The sequence below is a fragment of the Olea europaea genome, unplaced genomic scaffold (genome assembly GCF_002742605.1).
Source record: "Olea europaea var. sylvestris unplaced genomic scaffold, O_europaea_v1 scaffold528, whole genome shotgun sequence".
Lineage (NCBI taxonomy): Eukaryota > Viridiplantae > Streptophyta > Magnoliopsida > Lamiales > Oleaceae > Olea > Olea europaea.
In genome coordinates this window covers 178,188-195,329 of record NW_019263600.1, presented here as the reverse complement: position 1 = coordinate 195,329, position 17,142 = coordinate 178,188, and the positions used below count along the sequence as shown (strand labels likewise).

The window sequence follows — 17,142 nt, the reverse complement described above, 5'->3', positions numbered from 1 at the left end:
GAAAATTATCAATTAAAGGGATATAATTTACTGGTATTGGGGATAAAATTTGTTTCCATTACCAAAAAAAAAAGCAAAGAAAATCATTATCTTTAGGTATTTGTTTAGCTTTGTTTTACATGAAAATTGTCAATTAAAGAAAAATATTTTTTTACAATTAGAGATAGAATTTGTTTCATTGCAAGAAAAAAAAAGTAACAATACCCTAAAAAACCCTTGGTTTTCAAGGAAAATTTCAACTTCCAAGAAAACCAAATTCCAAAGAAAAAATATACCAAACATACAAAATTGAAAGAAAGTGAAATTCGAATTCGAATCAATCAAACATGGCCTAAATAGAAAATAAATTTCAAGAGATAAAACATATCAAAAATATTACGAATCCCTTAACCAGTCGCATCCAAAATTCAATTCGTAAGCCGACTGAGATTGCGAAGACAAAGCAAAACACAGTGCAACTACCCAACAGGAAAACACTCGACAATCTTAAATACTTCCGGACAATGACGCCTGTCGGAATATTTGCCGGAATTTGCCTTTTGTTGGCCATATATTGTGCTGTGGACCCATTCCAGCACAGTCCAACTTCTGGATTCCCGAACTTTGAAACTTTTAAGGTGGAAATAACGCCTTGGTCTGGAATCCCTGTTGAAAAAGACACTGAAAATTTGCTCCAGAAATCTAAAATCAAGTTCTTGAATGAAGTGCAAGGACCGGAGAGCATGGCATTCGATCCCATGGGTCGCGGTCCGTACACTGGTGTGGCTGATGGGAGAGTTATCTTTTGGGATGGCTATAAGTGGACTGATTTTGCTTTTACTTCGGCTAATCGGTGAGTCCTGGATAATGGGTTTTGTATAAATTTTGTTTTTAAATTTTTTGCCTAATGATTGTTAGATTATGAATTTCAGTGTAAAAGTGTTTGAGGTAATGCTTATTAAAGGTTTGTCTTTTATGTTCCTATTTTTGTTTTTCCACCACGCTGTTAATGAAGAGGAACTCCGTTTTATTTTTGGGGGTTTCAAGTGACTTGGACTGTTTCATACTTTCATAAGATTTTTAATTCTATATATGGAACAAATTCTGTTTGTTGATTCCACATCCTGTCAACAAGGGGAATAGAACCTCTTTCCATCATACTTACTCGAAATAGACAAGTGTCAGACTACTTAGCCAATAGAGCTGGGTCTTGTGGCCTATTGCACTCTAAGGCATAAATCGGTTTGTGGCATTTTTTCAGCAAAATGACAGTGTTTCAATAGGCTTAAAGTGTTTGTAGTTTACTTGACTCACGATTTATATTTATATTCTTGTCCTCAGATTATAGTTCCTGCATTTGGAATTTATAAGGATCTATCTTGAATGAAACCTTATAAAAAACTACCTTCTGGTTGCATGTCGGGCAAAACTTATTTAATGCTGGGGTCAATTTTTGATTTTTAATTTAAGTTGTCCTTGCTGTGCATAACTACTAAGTTGATCGCTTGTATGTTAGGTTAGACTTGTGTCCTCTTGTATGAGCTCAAAGGTTTGACCTCAGCTGCTTCACCCCACTACTGACTCGAAGCTCCAATCTCCTGGTCATAACCTGTCTTCAGTAGGAGTAAATGTCTTGTATAATGAGTTCGGTACTGTAGAGGTGCAGTGTCTTGCCTTCATGAGCTTGTTCAAGCTAGTGCTCTCCTTTCTGGACTCAAACTTGATGGCTTTTTCTTGTCAGTGTGCTATGCTAGACATTAGTCCTAGTTAAATGTGCGGTAACATCATATCCCACAACTTTCCCATGTTAGATTTTCTCAAGTTGCTAGCTTTTTTAGTGTTTCAAAATCAACAATGACCAGCGTTTGGATGAGTGTCTCATTGTGCCTTGTCACGCCAAGCTCACCAAATGTCACCTCACTCTGAGAATGAAGTGTTAAGGTGTGATTGAACTAAGGACAAGTATCCTAATTATCCAATTTTTAGCATCAATTTTCTATATATATGAGATAACTCATGAAATATGATGTGAACTATCTTACAAGGAGAATTTAATTGTGCATCCTTACGCTTCACCTGAAAAGATTTTAGTATCAGGATTACACATTGAAGGTCTTGCTTGACATTTTAGCACTAATAAGATTAAATTTCTAATGAAAAATAGGTTTTATTGAGATTTTGGCAATAATTAGCCTGGGTTGTTACTTGTTTAATTGGTATCAAGATTTAACTTAAGTCTCTTATAAAATAGATGTCAAGGGTTTGAATCCTGGGATACGCGATAGAATTTCTGAGGGGTAATATGGGTACATGCTCTCCTAAAGCGGATAGTGCATATGAGTTAATGGATTGCACACATGCCGGGGTTCTTACAAGAAGTGCACATTTTTTCAAACATTGAATATCATAACCTTAAAAAAATTAATTAACCTTTTATTAATCATTAAAATATGTTAGTAATTAATACATAATCAAGGAAAGAATGGAAATAATTATAACAAGTTCCAGAAAAGTAGACCTCGACTTTGATACTATAACTATAATGTCCCAAATTTCAAGTAAATCTAGGGAGTTACAAAGTTTATTCTATTCATATAATGTCGAAAAATACATTGTAATTATAAAAAATTTCTATACAAACAACACGACTTTAGTAACTAAAAATCATTGTGGTTTGAATGTCAGGTCTGGCCTATGTGATCCAAAACCATCGATTATGGACTACTTGAGGAACGAGCACATCTGTGGCAGGCCTTTGGGGCTAAGATTTGACAAAAGAACAGGTGATCTATACATTGCAGATGCATATTTTGGGTTAATGAAAGTCGGGCCTGAAGGTGGCTTAGCAACATCGCTGGCAACTGAAGCTGAAGGAGTTCGACTGGGATTTACAAATGACTTAGACATTGATGATGAAGGGAACATTTATTTCACAGATAGCAGCACTATATACCAAAGAAGGTAGGTCTCAATTATATTTACCATGTTCAATACTCAAAAATTGATGTTGATCTTCAACTCTTTGCATCTGGATCTGATGAATCAATCAGAAGATAGAGAATAGAAATTTCATAGCCTTAATTACTTTCTTGGTTGGAAGTTTAATGAGATGGAAGATACGGGTAATAGCTTATTCTATTATAATATCTACGACCAGAAACCAATTATTTGCACCATATTGTGGTCTTTTCTATTACCTTCCCTTCTGGACGAGTTTCTATAGTTCTCATGTGGTACTTGTTTCAGGAACTTTCTGCAGTTAGTTTTTTCTGGAGAAAATAGTGGGAGGGTGCTTAAATACAATCCAGATACAAAAGAAACCACTGTTCTTTTTCGGAATCTCCAATTTCCAAATGGTCTGTCCCTAAGTAAGGATGGTTCGTTCTTAGTTTTCTGTGAGGGTTCGGTTGGAAGGTATGTCCATTTGTTCATTTTAAATGAGAATGATCTTACGCATGCTATACAAAAATCCCGTATATGTTGAACTTTTTGCGCTAATTATGTAGGTTGCGCAAATACTGGTTGAAAGGTGAAAAAGCAGGGACCTCTGATGTAATGGCTGTGCTGCCTGGCTTTCCTGATAATGTCCGAACAAATGAAGATGGTGACTTTTGGGTAGCAGTTCACTGTCGTAGAACCATATATGCTCATTTATCAGCTCTATACCCAAAACTCCGGTTCTTCTTACTGAAGCTTCCAATTCCTGCGAAGCTCCATTATCTGATGCAACTTGGAGGCCGCCCTCATGCAGTGGTCGTGAAGTACAGTCCGGAAGGTGAACTATTAAAGATTTTGGAAGACAGGCAAGGAAAAGTAGTTAAAGTTGTGAGCGAAGTTGAGGAGAAGGATGGAAAGCTTTGGATGGGAAGTGTCTTGATGCCATTTGTTGCAGTTTACAAATTAAACTAAGTATTAGAATAATACTATCTAGCACCATACTAGGCTACGTTAAGTGAGAGTCTCATTGAAATTAAGTGATTCATTTAATTAGTCTTCTCATTTAATGTCACATCAGTGCCCTAGACTTGTGTTTTGACACCAGTGGTGTTAAATAGTATTACTTTTCTTATTGTGGCCTCCTCATTTGTAATATTAAAAATTCCTTGTAATTATGTAGTGCCTCATCTTCCTAGTCATTTACTTGATTAAAATAGTGGTTTTAACACTTTATTTACAAATGTTGCAGTATGTCTTGATATATATCTAGAAATCATATGGCTTTTGTGCAGTTCATTATTCTAATGGCAACCATGCATTTCATATTTTATATGAAAATGTCAGAACTATTTATTTGGCAATACTAAAATTGCTCTTGTGCCATCGAGGATGAGTAATAGAAAGAGGCTTTTTTGTTAATACATCTTTTGTTCTTGTTTAGTTCGGGTATGCTCGGAGTACTTGTGTATGAGTTTTGATCTGTAGAAATTTATATTTACCGATTGTCATCAGTTCGTAAAACCTAGCTTCCTATTTAAGGGACGTTTTTCTTATTGTTGTAATTGTGAGAACATTTCTTTCTCGTTTGGAAGGCTCAACCCTGCACTTCGACTTCAATTATGGGAATAATCTGAAGAAATGAAAAGTGCACGAACTCTCAGAAATAATCATACATAATCCTTAATTAAAGTTTATCATAAGCCTAGTCTAAAATTCCTCAAAAAAATAACATTTTTATGATTATCAACAATAATCTAACAAAAAGAAGATTATTTAGGACAGGTTCAATGAATAGTGGAAATGGAATGGTAGTCAGACAGTTAGAACACCCTATCTTTAGAGATAAAGAAGGACATGAACTTTTTGTACATTGTAAGCTTCTTTTATTGGAACGTTTACAATCATATTGGTGGACGGCAACGGAATTGTTAGAGCTAACATTCCTTTTAGAAGTAGCCTCGTCTTTTTCTCTTTTTGGATTTGTTTTGGTTAAGGTGGAGGACATTGCTTCGGTGCCAATAGGGAGGATATATTTGAGATTTACCTTCGATTGTAATTTTCAGAACGAGCGAGAATGGATCATAAACTAGAGACGTCGTTAAAGCTTGTCGCATTTCTCTTACCTTATGCATCTTAAGTACCAGTTAGCTGTGATAGTGATTGGAAGTTTATCTAAATTGGCTCGACAAAATTGAATAGAGAGCACCATTCAGGCCTTCTTATAGACAATGAATCTGGTATTTCAGCCAAAATTATGTTCACGCTTGAGATAGAATTAGCATAAAGCAAGTTGGTGGGGATAACTTCTCTGAGAGGCTCATCATATCATGCCAAGCAGCTGGCCAAATTGGCCTACCATCTCCTAACAAATTATTTGGACAAGATTTGCAGATTATGTGCCACTGGTGATGCACAAACAGACGACGACAACTTAGTGTCCAGGTATTCGACCAGGAACCAACACATGGGAAAAAGAACAGCAGATCACGAGAGGAAAAGGTGGCAAGAATTTGAAATATCAGGCAACTTTAAATAAACTTCATGACAGATTAGTCCAAATTGAATAATGAATACTTGTCAGCGCATCACGTTCCCCAGTTCAACTACGATAACATGCGTATAATAATTTTGAAATTGAAAAACAATGTACAACTACAGCATCCTATCCATATTCGTTCCATACGAAGAGCTCTGAACCCTTATTGCACCAGACTTTGAATGCTCTTACCCATGTATTTGATTTACCGTAACTCGATGACTGATAACGAACATCATCATCACAGTACCTGTTTGCATTCTGTTTGCATTCACCTGATAAGAGAGAGACAATCAGAATATAAATGTAATTACACCAGAATCGCATAACATTACTAAACATCGTATAAATAACTCAAACAAGAAAAACCAAAATCTTCTGTAAGTAGTTTCATTTGATGCTCGGACTCGGGTACGGGTATCCGGTATGGGTACATATCTAGGTGTCAGATCTTTTATTTTCTAAAATATAAGATACGGAGACATGGTTAAAAAGAGTCCAATTTTCAGACACGGGTACGTGGATACGTCTTTCAAGGTTCAACTTTTTTACTACTTCAAGAAGTCATTTTGAATAAATCAAAATCAATAATTCACAAAGAAGGAAATGGATATTGAATACGGAGTTGAGACGAATAAAATAGAATTTTGGAGTTTAGTTTTCAATTATAAACATTATTAAATGTTATACAAAATAGCAAACAAGGGACTTGATTATAATTTGAACTTAGTAAAGAACTAATTAGAAACGGGAAAGAAGAAAAGGAAAGAAAAGAAAAAAGAAAGAAGAAAAGCAAAAACAATGAAGTATCCGATTAAAATTTGAAGGATCCGACACATATCTCATACCCATACCCATGTCGCGTCGTGTCGTGTCCGACACGGGTACTCCAACTATTTTGAAGAGTCCGAGCATCAGGAAAAAAAAAAAAAAAAACTTGTATGCGACCTCTAAAAAAATTGACTCAAGTCACGCTGCTCCATGTTCAAGCCACATGTTAACAGAAGTTCATGCACAAAATAACCTTTGAAATCCTAGTCAGCATTTTCAAAAGCCAGGAGATTTGGGTGGGGATAGTTCTTTAATGCCAACGGAAGCCAACTCATCAGATTGCTAACAAGAAAAAAAAAAAAAAAAAAACTTGTATGCGACCTCTAAAAAAATTGACTCAAGTCACGCTGCTCCATGTTCAAGCCACATGTTAACAGAAGTTCATGCACAAAATAACCTTTGAAATCCTAGTCAGCATTTTCAAAAGCCAGGAGATTTGGGTGGGGATAGTTCTTTAATGCCAACGGAAGCCAACTCATCAGATTGCTAGTGCAATCATATATGAGAAACTCAATTTAGTGGCAACGAAGGAAGCTTCCAATCATATAAATTAACCACCAATCCTTAGTTCATCTGCGTATTTCAAATGAACGATACTATTTATCAACATTGATGGCCATTATCATGTTTAGTTGGAATGGAATGATAGGTCCAATACCAATCATATAAAGTAACCACCAATCCTAAGTTCATCTGCGTATTTCAAATGAATAATGCTATTTATCAACATTGATGGCCATCATCATGTTTAGTTGGAATTGAATGATAGGTCCAATACCAAGGGTCTCGTGTCCCTGCATTCAATTGAACCTATCATTTAATGTCACTGTCTTGCCACTAGGGTGATGAAGGTCAGCAATGATGACAAATAGCATTATTCATTTCAAATGTCATGGTAACTAATAATTACAGTAGTACACATTAACATATCAAAGAGTGTCATGACACTACCAGAATAGAACTTACCATCGAAAGGAAACAATACGAGTTTGATACAATTCCTGAATCAACACTTAGTTTGATGCTGAACCAGCAGCACAAGGAGGCTGTGTTTCGACCTCAGTCAAAGGAGAGTTTCCACCCATCTCTACAATCTCGAGTTCAGTTGTATCTGGGGTCAAGTTATCGTCTAAATTATTTGATACTGCAGCCACATCGGTTCTACTGTCTTCTGCAATCTCAAGATAATCCATCATGCGTGGTACAGTTGCAGTACCCGGGTTAACCTCTCTATGAACTTCAGTTCCGGGGTCAGGCGTTGGGGTTGAACTGTTGCGAGCAAACAACCTCTCCTTCCAGCCTCTTGTGCTCTTTGTTATGGACTCTCTGTACCTGTGGGGGAAAAAGGCACATGGCACATAGATTCGTCAAAGATAAAATTTAATCCTCTGCCTTCGACCAAAATATCTTTTCGGGAGTCGAAGTATTTTCAAGTGTTCGGTTGAGTATAAAGATCTAATATCTGTATTGTCCCTCCACCAACTTTCTGTACCTCCTGGTCTTATTCTTTTAGCGATTCTAGTCAAGTTGAAGGGGAATGAATGGCACACATCAAATCTCAAACTGGATGCTAAATTTGGCACATCAAGAAAACTTAATGTGACATTAGCAATAGGACTAGGGGAGTAAATAACATGCAACCCAGTCCAGTTTTACGCACCTCACAGATAATGCATTCAGTCGAGATTTCAGAGACTCTGAGAATGACTGGAAATCTGATGGTCCAGCTATATCTTGACTATTGGGGGAAGTCTGAGCAGGAGACCTCCTACAAGACAACATAACATATAAGCTGCAATGAACAGCAAACTGAACTCATAGCTAACTCCTTGAGGGAGTTGAACAACTTGAAACAAAGATCAAAAGATATAGGTACCGATTGCTTGAGGAAGTTCCAAGTTGATTAGTAACAGCACCTGATCCCGATGCTGTGGTGGTGATGTGGTCAGCTTGGGAGGAAAATTGTGAAGTAATAAGCTGTGCAGAATCTTCTCCAAGGGTAATAAACGGTGAATTCGAGCTAGCTATCATGGCTGTAGGAAATGGTCCAGGACCACCTCTTTGAGCAGGCGAAGTAGCAGAAGTTGGATTCGGATTACTTGAGAACACTAAAAATCGGGGATGGGTTCGTGTAGAAGACCTACTCCTCTCACCTTCCCTCCTGGCAAGCTGACGAGCCCTGCCCATCGCAGCAGCTGCAGCTAAGTGCTGAATGATGCGCTCTTCAAGTTCAGAGTCACCTGCACTAACGGGTAACTGCAAAAAAAGTTCAAACAAATTTATATTACCAGATCTAGCCATAATAAATTCAACATCAGGTTGCTAAATTGAAAATGAAGTTGAAAGAAATGTTCATAAACATTAGGAAGGGATCACAAACACGCTGCAATTCGAAGTCTCTCAGGGCTGGATGATGAAATATAGCTGTGTTTCTAGGTGGATTCATCCGCACATTTCTCTCGTGCTCCACGGCATCAAGCAATTCCTGGCTGCCAAATAAACGGATAATGAAGCCCCTCTTCAAATGAGAAAACCAAGAAGAAACATTTCAGAAACAAGACAAGCAGGGAAAGGTCAACTTAGTTTACCTGCTGGAATCCTTCAGGCTGATAGACTGCCAACACATTGGGCACTGACAGCTTCTCTGGCACCTATAGATTTATCGCAAAATAATAAAAACATTTACATGCCAACACCATCTTATAGTAACATGGTACGATGGATAGAACTAACATAGATATTAAACATTAAAATATTTTGGTCTCCGTTAAAACAAAATGCACAAGTGAAGACTGTAAATTAAAAGGTTAAAAAGTCCAAAGTAACAATTAAATGGCCTCACAGCTCAAATCTCTCTCTCTCTCTCCCTCCCTCCCTCCCCTAGGAAAATTCGGAAGCCCAAAAGAAAGGGGTAAAAGAACGACTCAAAACTTGGAGCAAGAAAATTAGCAAGCATAAGGTACCCCACCTTTAAATTGAAGAAATCACCAGCTTTGTCATTTTTCCATTCTGAAGTTTTCAATTGACCAAGAAGAAAGCCCTAAAGGTTCTATAGTCCTGGTCTTTACAGAATCAGACACCCCTTTCTGCAGAACTCTCAACTCAACTAAATTTTTTAACCTTCTAAAAAACTGAGGAAAAAAGATCAAAGAGGACTGATGGTCCACGTCAGTAACAAAGCCAAATTTGACAGCAGATCAGCAGAAAACTCTCTTCAAGAGAGACTTGTCTCCCTTCCTTGCATAGCTAGAGTAGAACAAAGGTCATTTCTCCAGTAAATTCAGAACTGTGTTTCTTGGTATACCTTTTTTCTATTATAACGTAGTACTGGAAACCTAGTAACGTATATATAAAGAGAGAAGACATTTTCAAATTTTTATGTTCAAATATACACGGTAGTAGCAGGAATAGCTTTTCCAAAGCTTTCATGCGGTGGGTCTAGACTCTAAAGTTCGAGTGCAGCACGCCCAACATCATACTCTTCCCAAGCCAAACTCATGGCAAACTTGACCATCTATCCGCCTGAAAAGCATTCCAGATAAAGTTATATGTAGATCCCTTAATTCAAGGTATTTATGGACTTCCACACACACAACTAATGCTTGTTTTGAATCAGTATATGTCTAATCACTTATGGGGAAACACTGTAACACTTCAATTGAAGCCGCTTATCATCAACAACAATTAGGACAACCCCACGCATCATGGTGTAGTCAACACTTACAAATCAAAAAAAGAATAATTGTGTTCCTCCCCAAGTGAACATGCAAAGGTCTCAAAGAATCAACTTGGCTTTATGTCCAGAGAGATTCGCTATGGAATATAAATACCTCTTTGGCGATTGATGTTGAAGTACAGATAAAGACACAATATCTGCTTGCAGTTTATCTTGATTTAGAAAATGCCTATGATTGGGTGACAAAGGAGTGCAATGGTGAGTGCTAGAGGGCAAAGGAAATTTTCTGATATATCAAGCATATTTATGCTGGAATAGTCATGAGCTTAAGGTAGAGAATTTCTCATCGCTGTATGCTGTCATCAAGGTTCCCTTATTTTTTTGCTTTAGAAATGTATGTGCACTCCAAGATGAGGTTTCTTGGTTGATGATTCATCGATGACATGATTTTAGTGCATGAGACTCGGGAGTCAGATAAATCATAATTTAGAATTTCATAATACATCGAAGTCTAAAGGTTTTATTTTAAGTAGTCCTAAGATGATGCTAGAAATATGAATAAAAGTAAAGTTACAGGATGAGATTGCACCGTTCAAAAATGGTAGTAATTCACTATAGAGTGATGAACTCTCCTCTATTATTTCATACTACTGCACAAAGCTCACCTTGCTAATTAAGCCTGGAAACATGACACGTTTTAACCAATATGCTAGAGAAGTCCTTCAGTCCATGGGCTGGCCAAAACATCATGGCCTCGTGCAAGTCAGTCAAAAAACTTCTCCATCTTATTATATTATGAACCAGCATATATATAACAGATGTACAATATGGCAATGGTAGTCTAAAGAACATGCTTTCCATGAGCGAACTAATTATGAATTTAGGATTTACGGTATATAACGCTAATGCGGTAGTTAGCACCTAGGATCATTGAATCTATTTATCCATTTCATTTCATTAGTGTAGGCAACAAAACACACCTAAGATAATATACATTCAGTCACACGCCTTCTACTAAACCATGTAACTTTCCTCAAAGAATCAATTTTATCTTATGTAATAATTTGGTGCAAATAGATAAACAAGTCTCGTCTAGAAGGATATGAACACATCAGTAAACCAGCAAAATAAATCGTTCTTACCATTCAAGGATGCATTGAAGATGAAACTCGTGCTTGCAACTTGTCATCTGCAAATGAAACAACACAAATAATATAGACAAGAGGTCAATCTCAATTCACAATTATTAGAATAATGATTCAAAGTACATACTGTTGAGGGATCAGTTTCACAAAAAGCTTCAAGGCAAATGCTGCAAGCATCATCACGTGCTTCTTGAATTCCCCCTTCCACAAAAGCTGCAGCCGATGTCAAATGGTCCTCAGATACCTTCCCCACCTCCATCTCTTACAAATCTCAAAATCTATGAACAGAACACGAAATTCCTTAAAGAATTAGTAAGTAAATCGAAGAAAAGCTGAAATCACTAGTTTTAACAAAATTAAGACCAATTATGCACCATATGCCTGAAAGTAAAATAAGAAGTCGAACAAATTTTCAAATCTCAGTAAGACAAAAATGAATTTTAAATTATAAAAGGGAAACAAAAAGATTACTTCACAAGTCAGTGGTGAGAAATAAAAAAGGTTCAGGTATGAACAGTTTAACAACTAGGACCTGTAACATTAAAAAACATATTTATTTAAAAAATAAAAAAAAAATAAAATCACTCTTTTCTATAACTATACCATAGCACCATACCTTAATACCAAAATTAAGAACTAGAAAATCCCAAAAAGCAATCTTTATCCTAAATACGAAGACGCACACCCAAAAAATGGGAACTTTGCATTCATTACAATAATGACATACAGGGAAAGAAAAAGGGGCCAAACCCAGTAACTGAAACACATCAGATTCACAAATTGTCAAATAAGACGAAAGACAAAAATGAATCTTAAATTATAAAAGGGAAACAAAATGATTACTTCACAATTCAGTGGTGAGAAACAAAAAAGGTTCAGGTATGAACAGTTCAACAACTAAGGCCTGTAACATTAAAAAAACAAATTTATTTAAAAATAATCATTCACGTTAATACCAAAATTGAGAACTAGAAAAATCCAAAAAAGCAATCTTTATCCCACAAACAGGGACGGACACCCAAAAAATGGAAACTTTGCATTCATAACAATAATGACATTTAGGAAAGCAAAAGGGCCAAGCCCAGTAACTGAAATACATCAGATTCACATAATCACAGACAAAAATGCCAATTACTTTAAATGCAAGACAGATTTTTTTATCAAGAAAAGTGAGCCAACCTAACAGTAGATCAAAAATAAGATCAATGAAGCAACGATCAGTATATACAGAGTGTGGAAAAGATGAAGAAGATTAATCTGTAGCAAATGAAGAAATAAACCTAAGAATGAAGGAGAAGAAGACTTGTACACTTTTCTTTTCGTTGGTTTACAAAGAATTATTATTGTTTACTTTTTTTTTTTTTTTTTTTTTTTTCTTTTTTTTTTTTTTTAAAAAAATTTTTTTTTTTTTTTTTTTTTTTTTTTTTTTTTTTTTTCCTGAATCCCACTCAACACACGGCAAGGAACGAAAGTAAAAGTATACCCTCTTGTTTTGTCTTCCACTAGCTACAGAACCAACACGTGGCATCGAAGCAGATCAATCATGCGTTAGACTATGATAGAACACCTTAAACTGATACAATACCTTGCCGTCTCGAATAAAATATTTTATATCGTTAGACAACCTTCGAAACAAAATGATTTCACTTTACCCAAAGTCATTTCGTTTTGATATTATTATTAATGAATGCAGACGAAATAATTTAAAATTTTAGTTTAAACCCATAATTTACCGCAAAATAGTTTCAAGATTTTAGTTTAAACACTTGCTTGATACTTTGGCAGATTAATTGGGGGGTTCTTGAGCACTGGTCAATTTGAAACACAACATGCGATTTAATCTGTCTGCAGCTTGAGGGACCAAGGTGTAGATTCCAAGATTTAGTCACTGTAACGTGGATACCTGGATATAAAAAAAAAAAAAAGATTTTAGTTTAAACACATTATAGTTATGAAATTGCAATTTAACTCAAAAAAAAATTTGTAATTCTAAAAACGGCATCAAATTTTTTCATACATATATAAAAAGAGTGAAAGAAGCCCTGGACACGTGTCGCAAATATGTATCGTCCTCTACTCTCTTGTTTTTCTTCTCGTTTCATTAGCCGAAATGGAAGAAAGCGTGGGGCGGTACCCATTTGTCCTCTTTGTCCATTCTTCCACTCAACCTATCACTCCTACTACTCTTGCACTGTACCACTCCTACACTCTTCTTCGTCTTCCCCTTCTTTCCAAAAATCTAAATAATTCAAATTTGTAAAAGAAAGCTAAATTGCACATACTATTGCTAAGGGTTCATCAGTTACTCTTATATAAGTTACACGATTACTTTCTTTTTATCTATTCAATCTTTTTATCTATTCAAATAGAATCAATTAGATTTGAAAATTTTAATTCAATCGAGTTTGAACACGAATTGCATCAGTGGGAAGAAAAAACTCTGCGCAGCGCGAAGATATGTAGTCTCCACGCTGCGCAGAGATTGTAGTACGGATTAAATAAATTGCAAGTCTTGATGATTATGGTGAATTTGTTTGTGTAAAAATTATCTATTTCTATTTTTCTTTCTTAATTTTTCAATTAACAAATTGATACTTCAAAATACAGAAGAATTACTGATAGACTGCTCGAAAATAAGTCTGAAAAGTAATGGTTGTATACATATATTTTCTTGTGGGTTTTGGTTTCTTTTAGTGATTGGATGTCAAAGTGGAAGAAGAAGAAGAAGAAGAAGCAGCAGCAGCAGCAGCAGAAGAAAAAACAGACTGCTGAGAAAAGAAGAAAAAGACATAGTTTGTAGAATGACTGAGAAAAGGTAAAACCACCATATGGTGACTATGAGGGTAAATGAACAACTGGACACAAAGAGAAAGTATTCAGTCATCTACAAAAACCTAAGAATCTTGGCACTTTGGATAATGCTAATGTTGATTTTTAGTGCACAAATTTATGATTACATGGACGATGAGTACAAGGAGGGGATGAAGGAAGTGCTTGTGAGCATGTGTGACCAAAGGGCTAGAATGTTGCAGGATCAATTTAGTGCTAGTGTCAACCACGTGCACGCCCTCGCCATCCTCGTTTCCACTTTCTATTATCTCAAGAACCCATCAACAATTGAACAGTTTTTTTTTTTTTTTAATGAATTTTCATTGTTTATGTTGAAAATTTTGTGAATTTTAGTAAGCCCTTTTCTTGTTTATGTTATGGGGTCCCTATATTCCTGTTGAAACCATAAATGTAGGTTTCTTTGGTATTCCGTTTCCTTTTGATGTTCTGTTTTTTTATTACTTTCTGAATTTTGGACATTTGTAGATGTTTATGATGATGTAAAATGCAACAAACTTTTACTGTATACACCAGAATAATTACTGATAAACTGCTCTCAGTGCTAGAGCGCTGCGCGAAGACATGTTAGCTCCGCTGCCTCCGCAGCGTTGTACTGTGCGAAGACATCTGGTCTCCTCACATCTCAAATTGTATTCCCCCATCCTATTGAAACTTCTTCTACCCCTTAACCCTAAAACTTGTACGTCTCATTTCTTCTTCTCCGTGCCTTTTTTTCTCAATTTCCCGATTTTTGAAAAAAAATTAGGGTTATCAATTTTTTATGAAATTATAGTCAAATGTTGGGCAAATTCTTTCGTTTAGGCCTTCGTTTATACTTTGTTTCATTTTTTGGTAAATTTTATTTTTGTTATATCTCTATAAATTTAAGTCGGATTTGAATTCCATTTGTTGGAGGATAATCTTTAAAATTAGGACTTTCAATTTCAGTCATTATCTTGATTTTTTCCATTTTTGAAAAAAAAAATCTTTTTTTATTATTTTTAATTTTTCTGAATTTTCCTAGCTATGTAAAGCATTGTAATTGATTGACAGAAATAAAAATTTTCGGGAGTTTTTTTTACTAAGGTGAAACATTGGGTTATATGATTTTTTACTTTGTGCTTACAATGGCAATGAGAGAACGACAGACACTAGCTCTAAAATTCCTCTCCTTACTTATGTTCAAGAGGTAGATTGAGGCTTAACTATTTTTTATATTGTTTTGAACACATTGTTATTTTATGAGTTGAAAATTTTGATGGAGGACTCATCAATGATATTTATTCTAAGTTAAGTTAACATGATTTTCCGTGTTAAATTTTTTGATGAAGGATGATATGATCTCAGCTGACAAGCATGCTCTCATTATGCCACCATTCATGGGTGGAGGAAAGCAAATGCATCCTATACCATTTTCTGATTCCTCCATGACTGGTAATTTCTTTGAGATTTACTAGAGCACTTCCCTAATTAATTTGCTAGAATTGAATAGAAGGTTAATTTAACTATCGATATGGCACTTCCACCCCGCTTGATGGATCCTAAGAACGATTTAGCTGTGTATGGGTATGTTACCGTTGCTTGGAAGGAAAGAATGGAAGAAAAAACAAAATGAAAAACTTCAAGTACTGAAGCATCAAGAAGATAAGGATGGAAACAATAGTGAGAGGGATGATCCTAATTTACCCAAGTAGGTCAACCTGTTTTGTTTCTTTTATCATATGCTGCTTTACAGGATCTTGACTTTAGTGTTTTTATTTATATAAATAGTTTTTTATGTTCTATGTTTTGGTCCATCAGATTGCATCTTCTTTTCCTTAGGTTAGTTTTTTATAAGCTTAAATAGATTGAATAATCCATTAACATGAGATATGAAAGAAAAGAGATGAGAAGTTTTCAAACATACACACACTTATTTTTAACGCTATTCAACTAATAACGTGCAACACACGTTCATCCCACTAGTAATTATAAAAATATACACACTAGTTCAGTTTTACCTTCACAGATGCCTGTATTCCACAAGATATTTTTGGGTCTTTTTGAATTAGTTTTAACAAGTTTTTAAATCGAGTTTCACCTCAAGATTTTATGATAATTTCCTGTTTTATCTAAATTCCACTTTGAACTTCGAATGATATTACGACCTAACTTAATGAAAAAACATTGTAATCTTTCAAAAAAATTATCAAAATCTTAGTTGAATACAACTACTTAACTAGTTTGTACACACTTTCAAGATACCAAAAGAAATAAACTTAAATGTATTAAAAACAACATTAATGTAGTCTACTTTTGAACTATTTATGTTCCAACAAGTTATGAAATTTTGGTTTTTGTGTCGGTTAAAGCATGGCAATGTATTTTTAACAAGAGATGTGTTTTATGAGCAATAGTTATTTTCTTCTCTACTATTCTCTCATAAGTATGGCTTCTGTCTTCCCTCAAATGCGATGATTGTAATTTGAGAAAGAGACTTTGGCATGAGATTTGTATGTTTGATATGTCATGATCAATAATGAAACTGCAATCTAATTAATGTAGAATGCGCAAAAAAAAAAAAATGGATAAGAAAGGCAAAGTTGTAAACCCTTCATTTATCAATCGAAGAAGATGACGAAGAAAAAGAAAAACTATACATTTAAGATTGAACACGACAACCTATCAAACTTGATTCTAACTAACAAACACATTAACACTAAGGCTTTGTTTGATTGCTCCACTTTTTCCATGGAAAATGGAATTTGGATTCTATTTTCCAACTTTTGGTTGTTTGATTGTCCAAAATTTTCCCAAAAATTGAAATTCCTACTTTCGTGCCACGTCAACATTTTTCATGAAATCAAGGAATTGGAATTCTCACCAAAATTGTGAGAATTGGAATTCTCGGTTACTATAGCAATTTTTTTAATTTTTTTTTTTTTTTTTGCAATAGAAATAAATTCTAAGAATTATTGTAAAAACGTATTTTTCTTTAATTGAAAATTTTCATGTAAAACAAAGTCAAACGAGCACCAAAAGATAGATGATCTTCTTGATTTTTTTGTTGGCAATGAAACAAATTTCATACTCAATACCAGTAAATTCTATCCCTTTAATTGACAATTTTCATATAAAATAAAGCCAAACGAACATCAAAAAATAATTTTATTTCAACATTTTCCACGTGAAAAATTATACCAATCAAACACAATAATTTACAATTATCA

The 17,142-nt window shown here is 35.0% G+C and overlaps 2 protein-coding genes across 3 annotated transcripts; one reads left to right on the top strand and one right to left on the bottom strand.

Annotated features, from left to right (window-relative positions):
- Positions 1-382: 382 nt before the first annotated feature.
- Positions 383-4,199, top strand: LOC111388769 (protein STRICTOSIDINE SYNTHASE-LIKE 3-like). The gene is made up of 4 exons (XM_023013568.1): positions 383-832; positions 2,665-2,940; positions 3,226-3,393; positions 3,486-4,199. The coding sequence occupies exons 1-4, from the start codon at positions 504-506 to the stop codon at positions 3,886-3,888; spliced, it is 1,176 nt and encodes a 391-aa protein (XP_022869336.1). The 5' UTR covers positions 383-503; the 3' UTR covers positions 3,889-4,199.
- Positions 4,200-5,416: 1,217 nt separating this feature from the next.
- LOC111388750 (E3 ubiquitin-protein ligase RHF2A-like) lies at positions 5,417-12,485 on the bottom strand. 2 transcript variants are annotated; one of them, XM_023013540.1, is made up of 9 exons: positions 12,284-12,485; positions 11,232-11,382; positions 11,102-11,148; positions 8,872-8,934; positions 8,664-8,772; positions 8,160-8,539; positions 7,944-8,051; positions 7,250-7,615; positions 5,417-5,727 (listed from the first exon to the last, which is right to left on the bottom strand). In XM_023013540.1, the coding sequence occupies exons 2-8, from the start codon at positions 11,361-11,363 to the stop codon at positions 7,297-7,299; spliced, it is 1,158 nt and encodes a 385-aa protein (XP_022869308.1). In that variant the 5' UTR covers positions 11,364-11,382; positions 12,284-12,485; the 3' UTR covers positions 5,417-5,727; positions 7,250-7,296. The 2 variants fall into 2 exon arrangements, with proteins under 2 accessions (XP_022869308.1, XP_022869309.1); XM_023013541.1 differs by having other exon boundaries at positions 12,385-12,485.
- Between the last annotated feature and the right edge of the window lie 4,657 nt (positions 12,486-17,142).

Bases quoted from the DNA above. Each gene is read 5' to 3' on its own strand.
- LOC111388769 (XM_023013568.1), top strand. From the start codon at position 504: ATGACGCCTGTCGGAATATTTGCCGGAATTTGCCTTTTGTTGGCCATA. The intron at 2,941-3,225 runs GTAGGTCTCAAT...TACTTGTTTCAG, and splicing joins AGCACTATATACCAAAGAAG to GAACTTTCTGCAGTTAGTTT. The intron at 3,394-3,485 runs GTATGTCCATTT...CTAATTATGTAG, and splicing joins TGTGAGGGTTCGGTTGGAAG to GTTGCGCAAATACTGGTTGA.
- LOC111388750 (XM_023013540.1), bottom strand. From the start codon at position 11,363: ATGGAGGTGGGGAAGGTATCTGAGGACCATTTGACATCGGCTGCAGCT. The intron at 11,149-11,231 runs GTATGTACTTTG...TTTCATTTGCAG, and splicing joins GTGAAACTGATCCCTCAACA to ATGACAAGTTGCAAGCACGA. The intron at 8,540-8,663 runs GTTTGTGATCCC...CTTTTTTTGCAG, and splicing joins GAGACTTCGAATTGCAGCGT to TTACCCGTTAGTGCAGGTGA.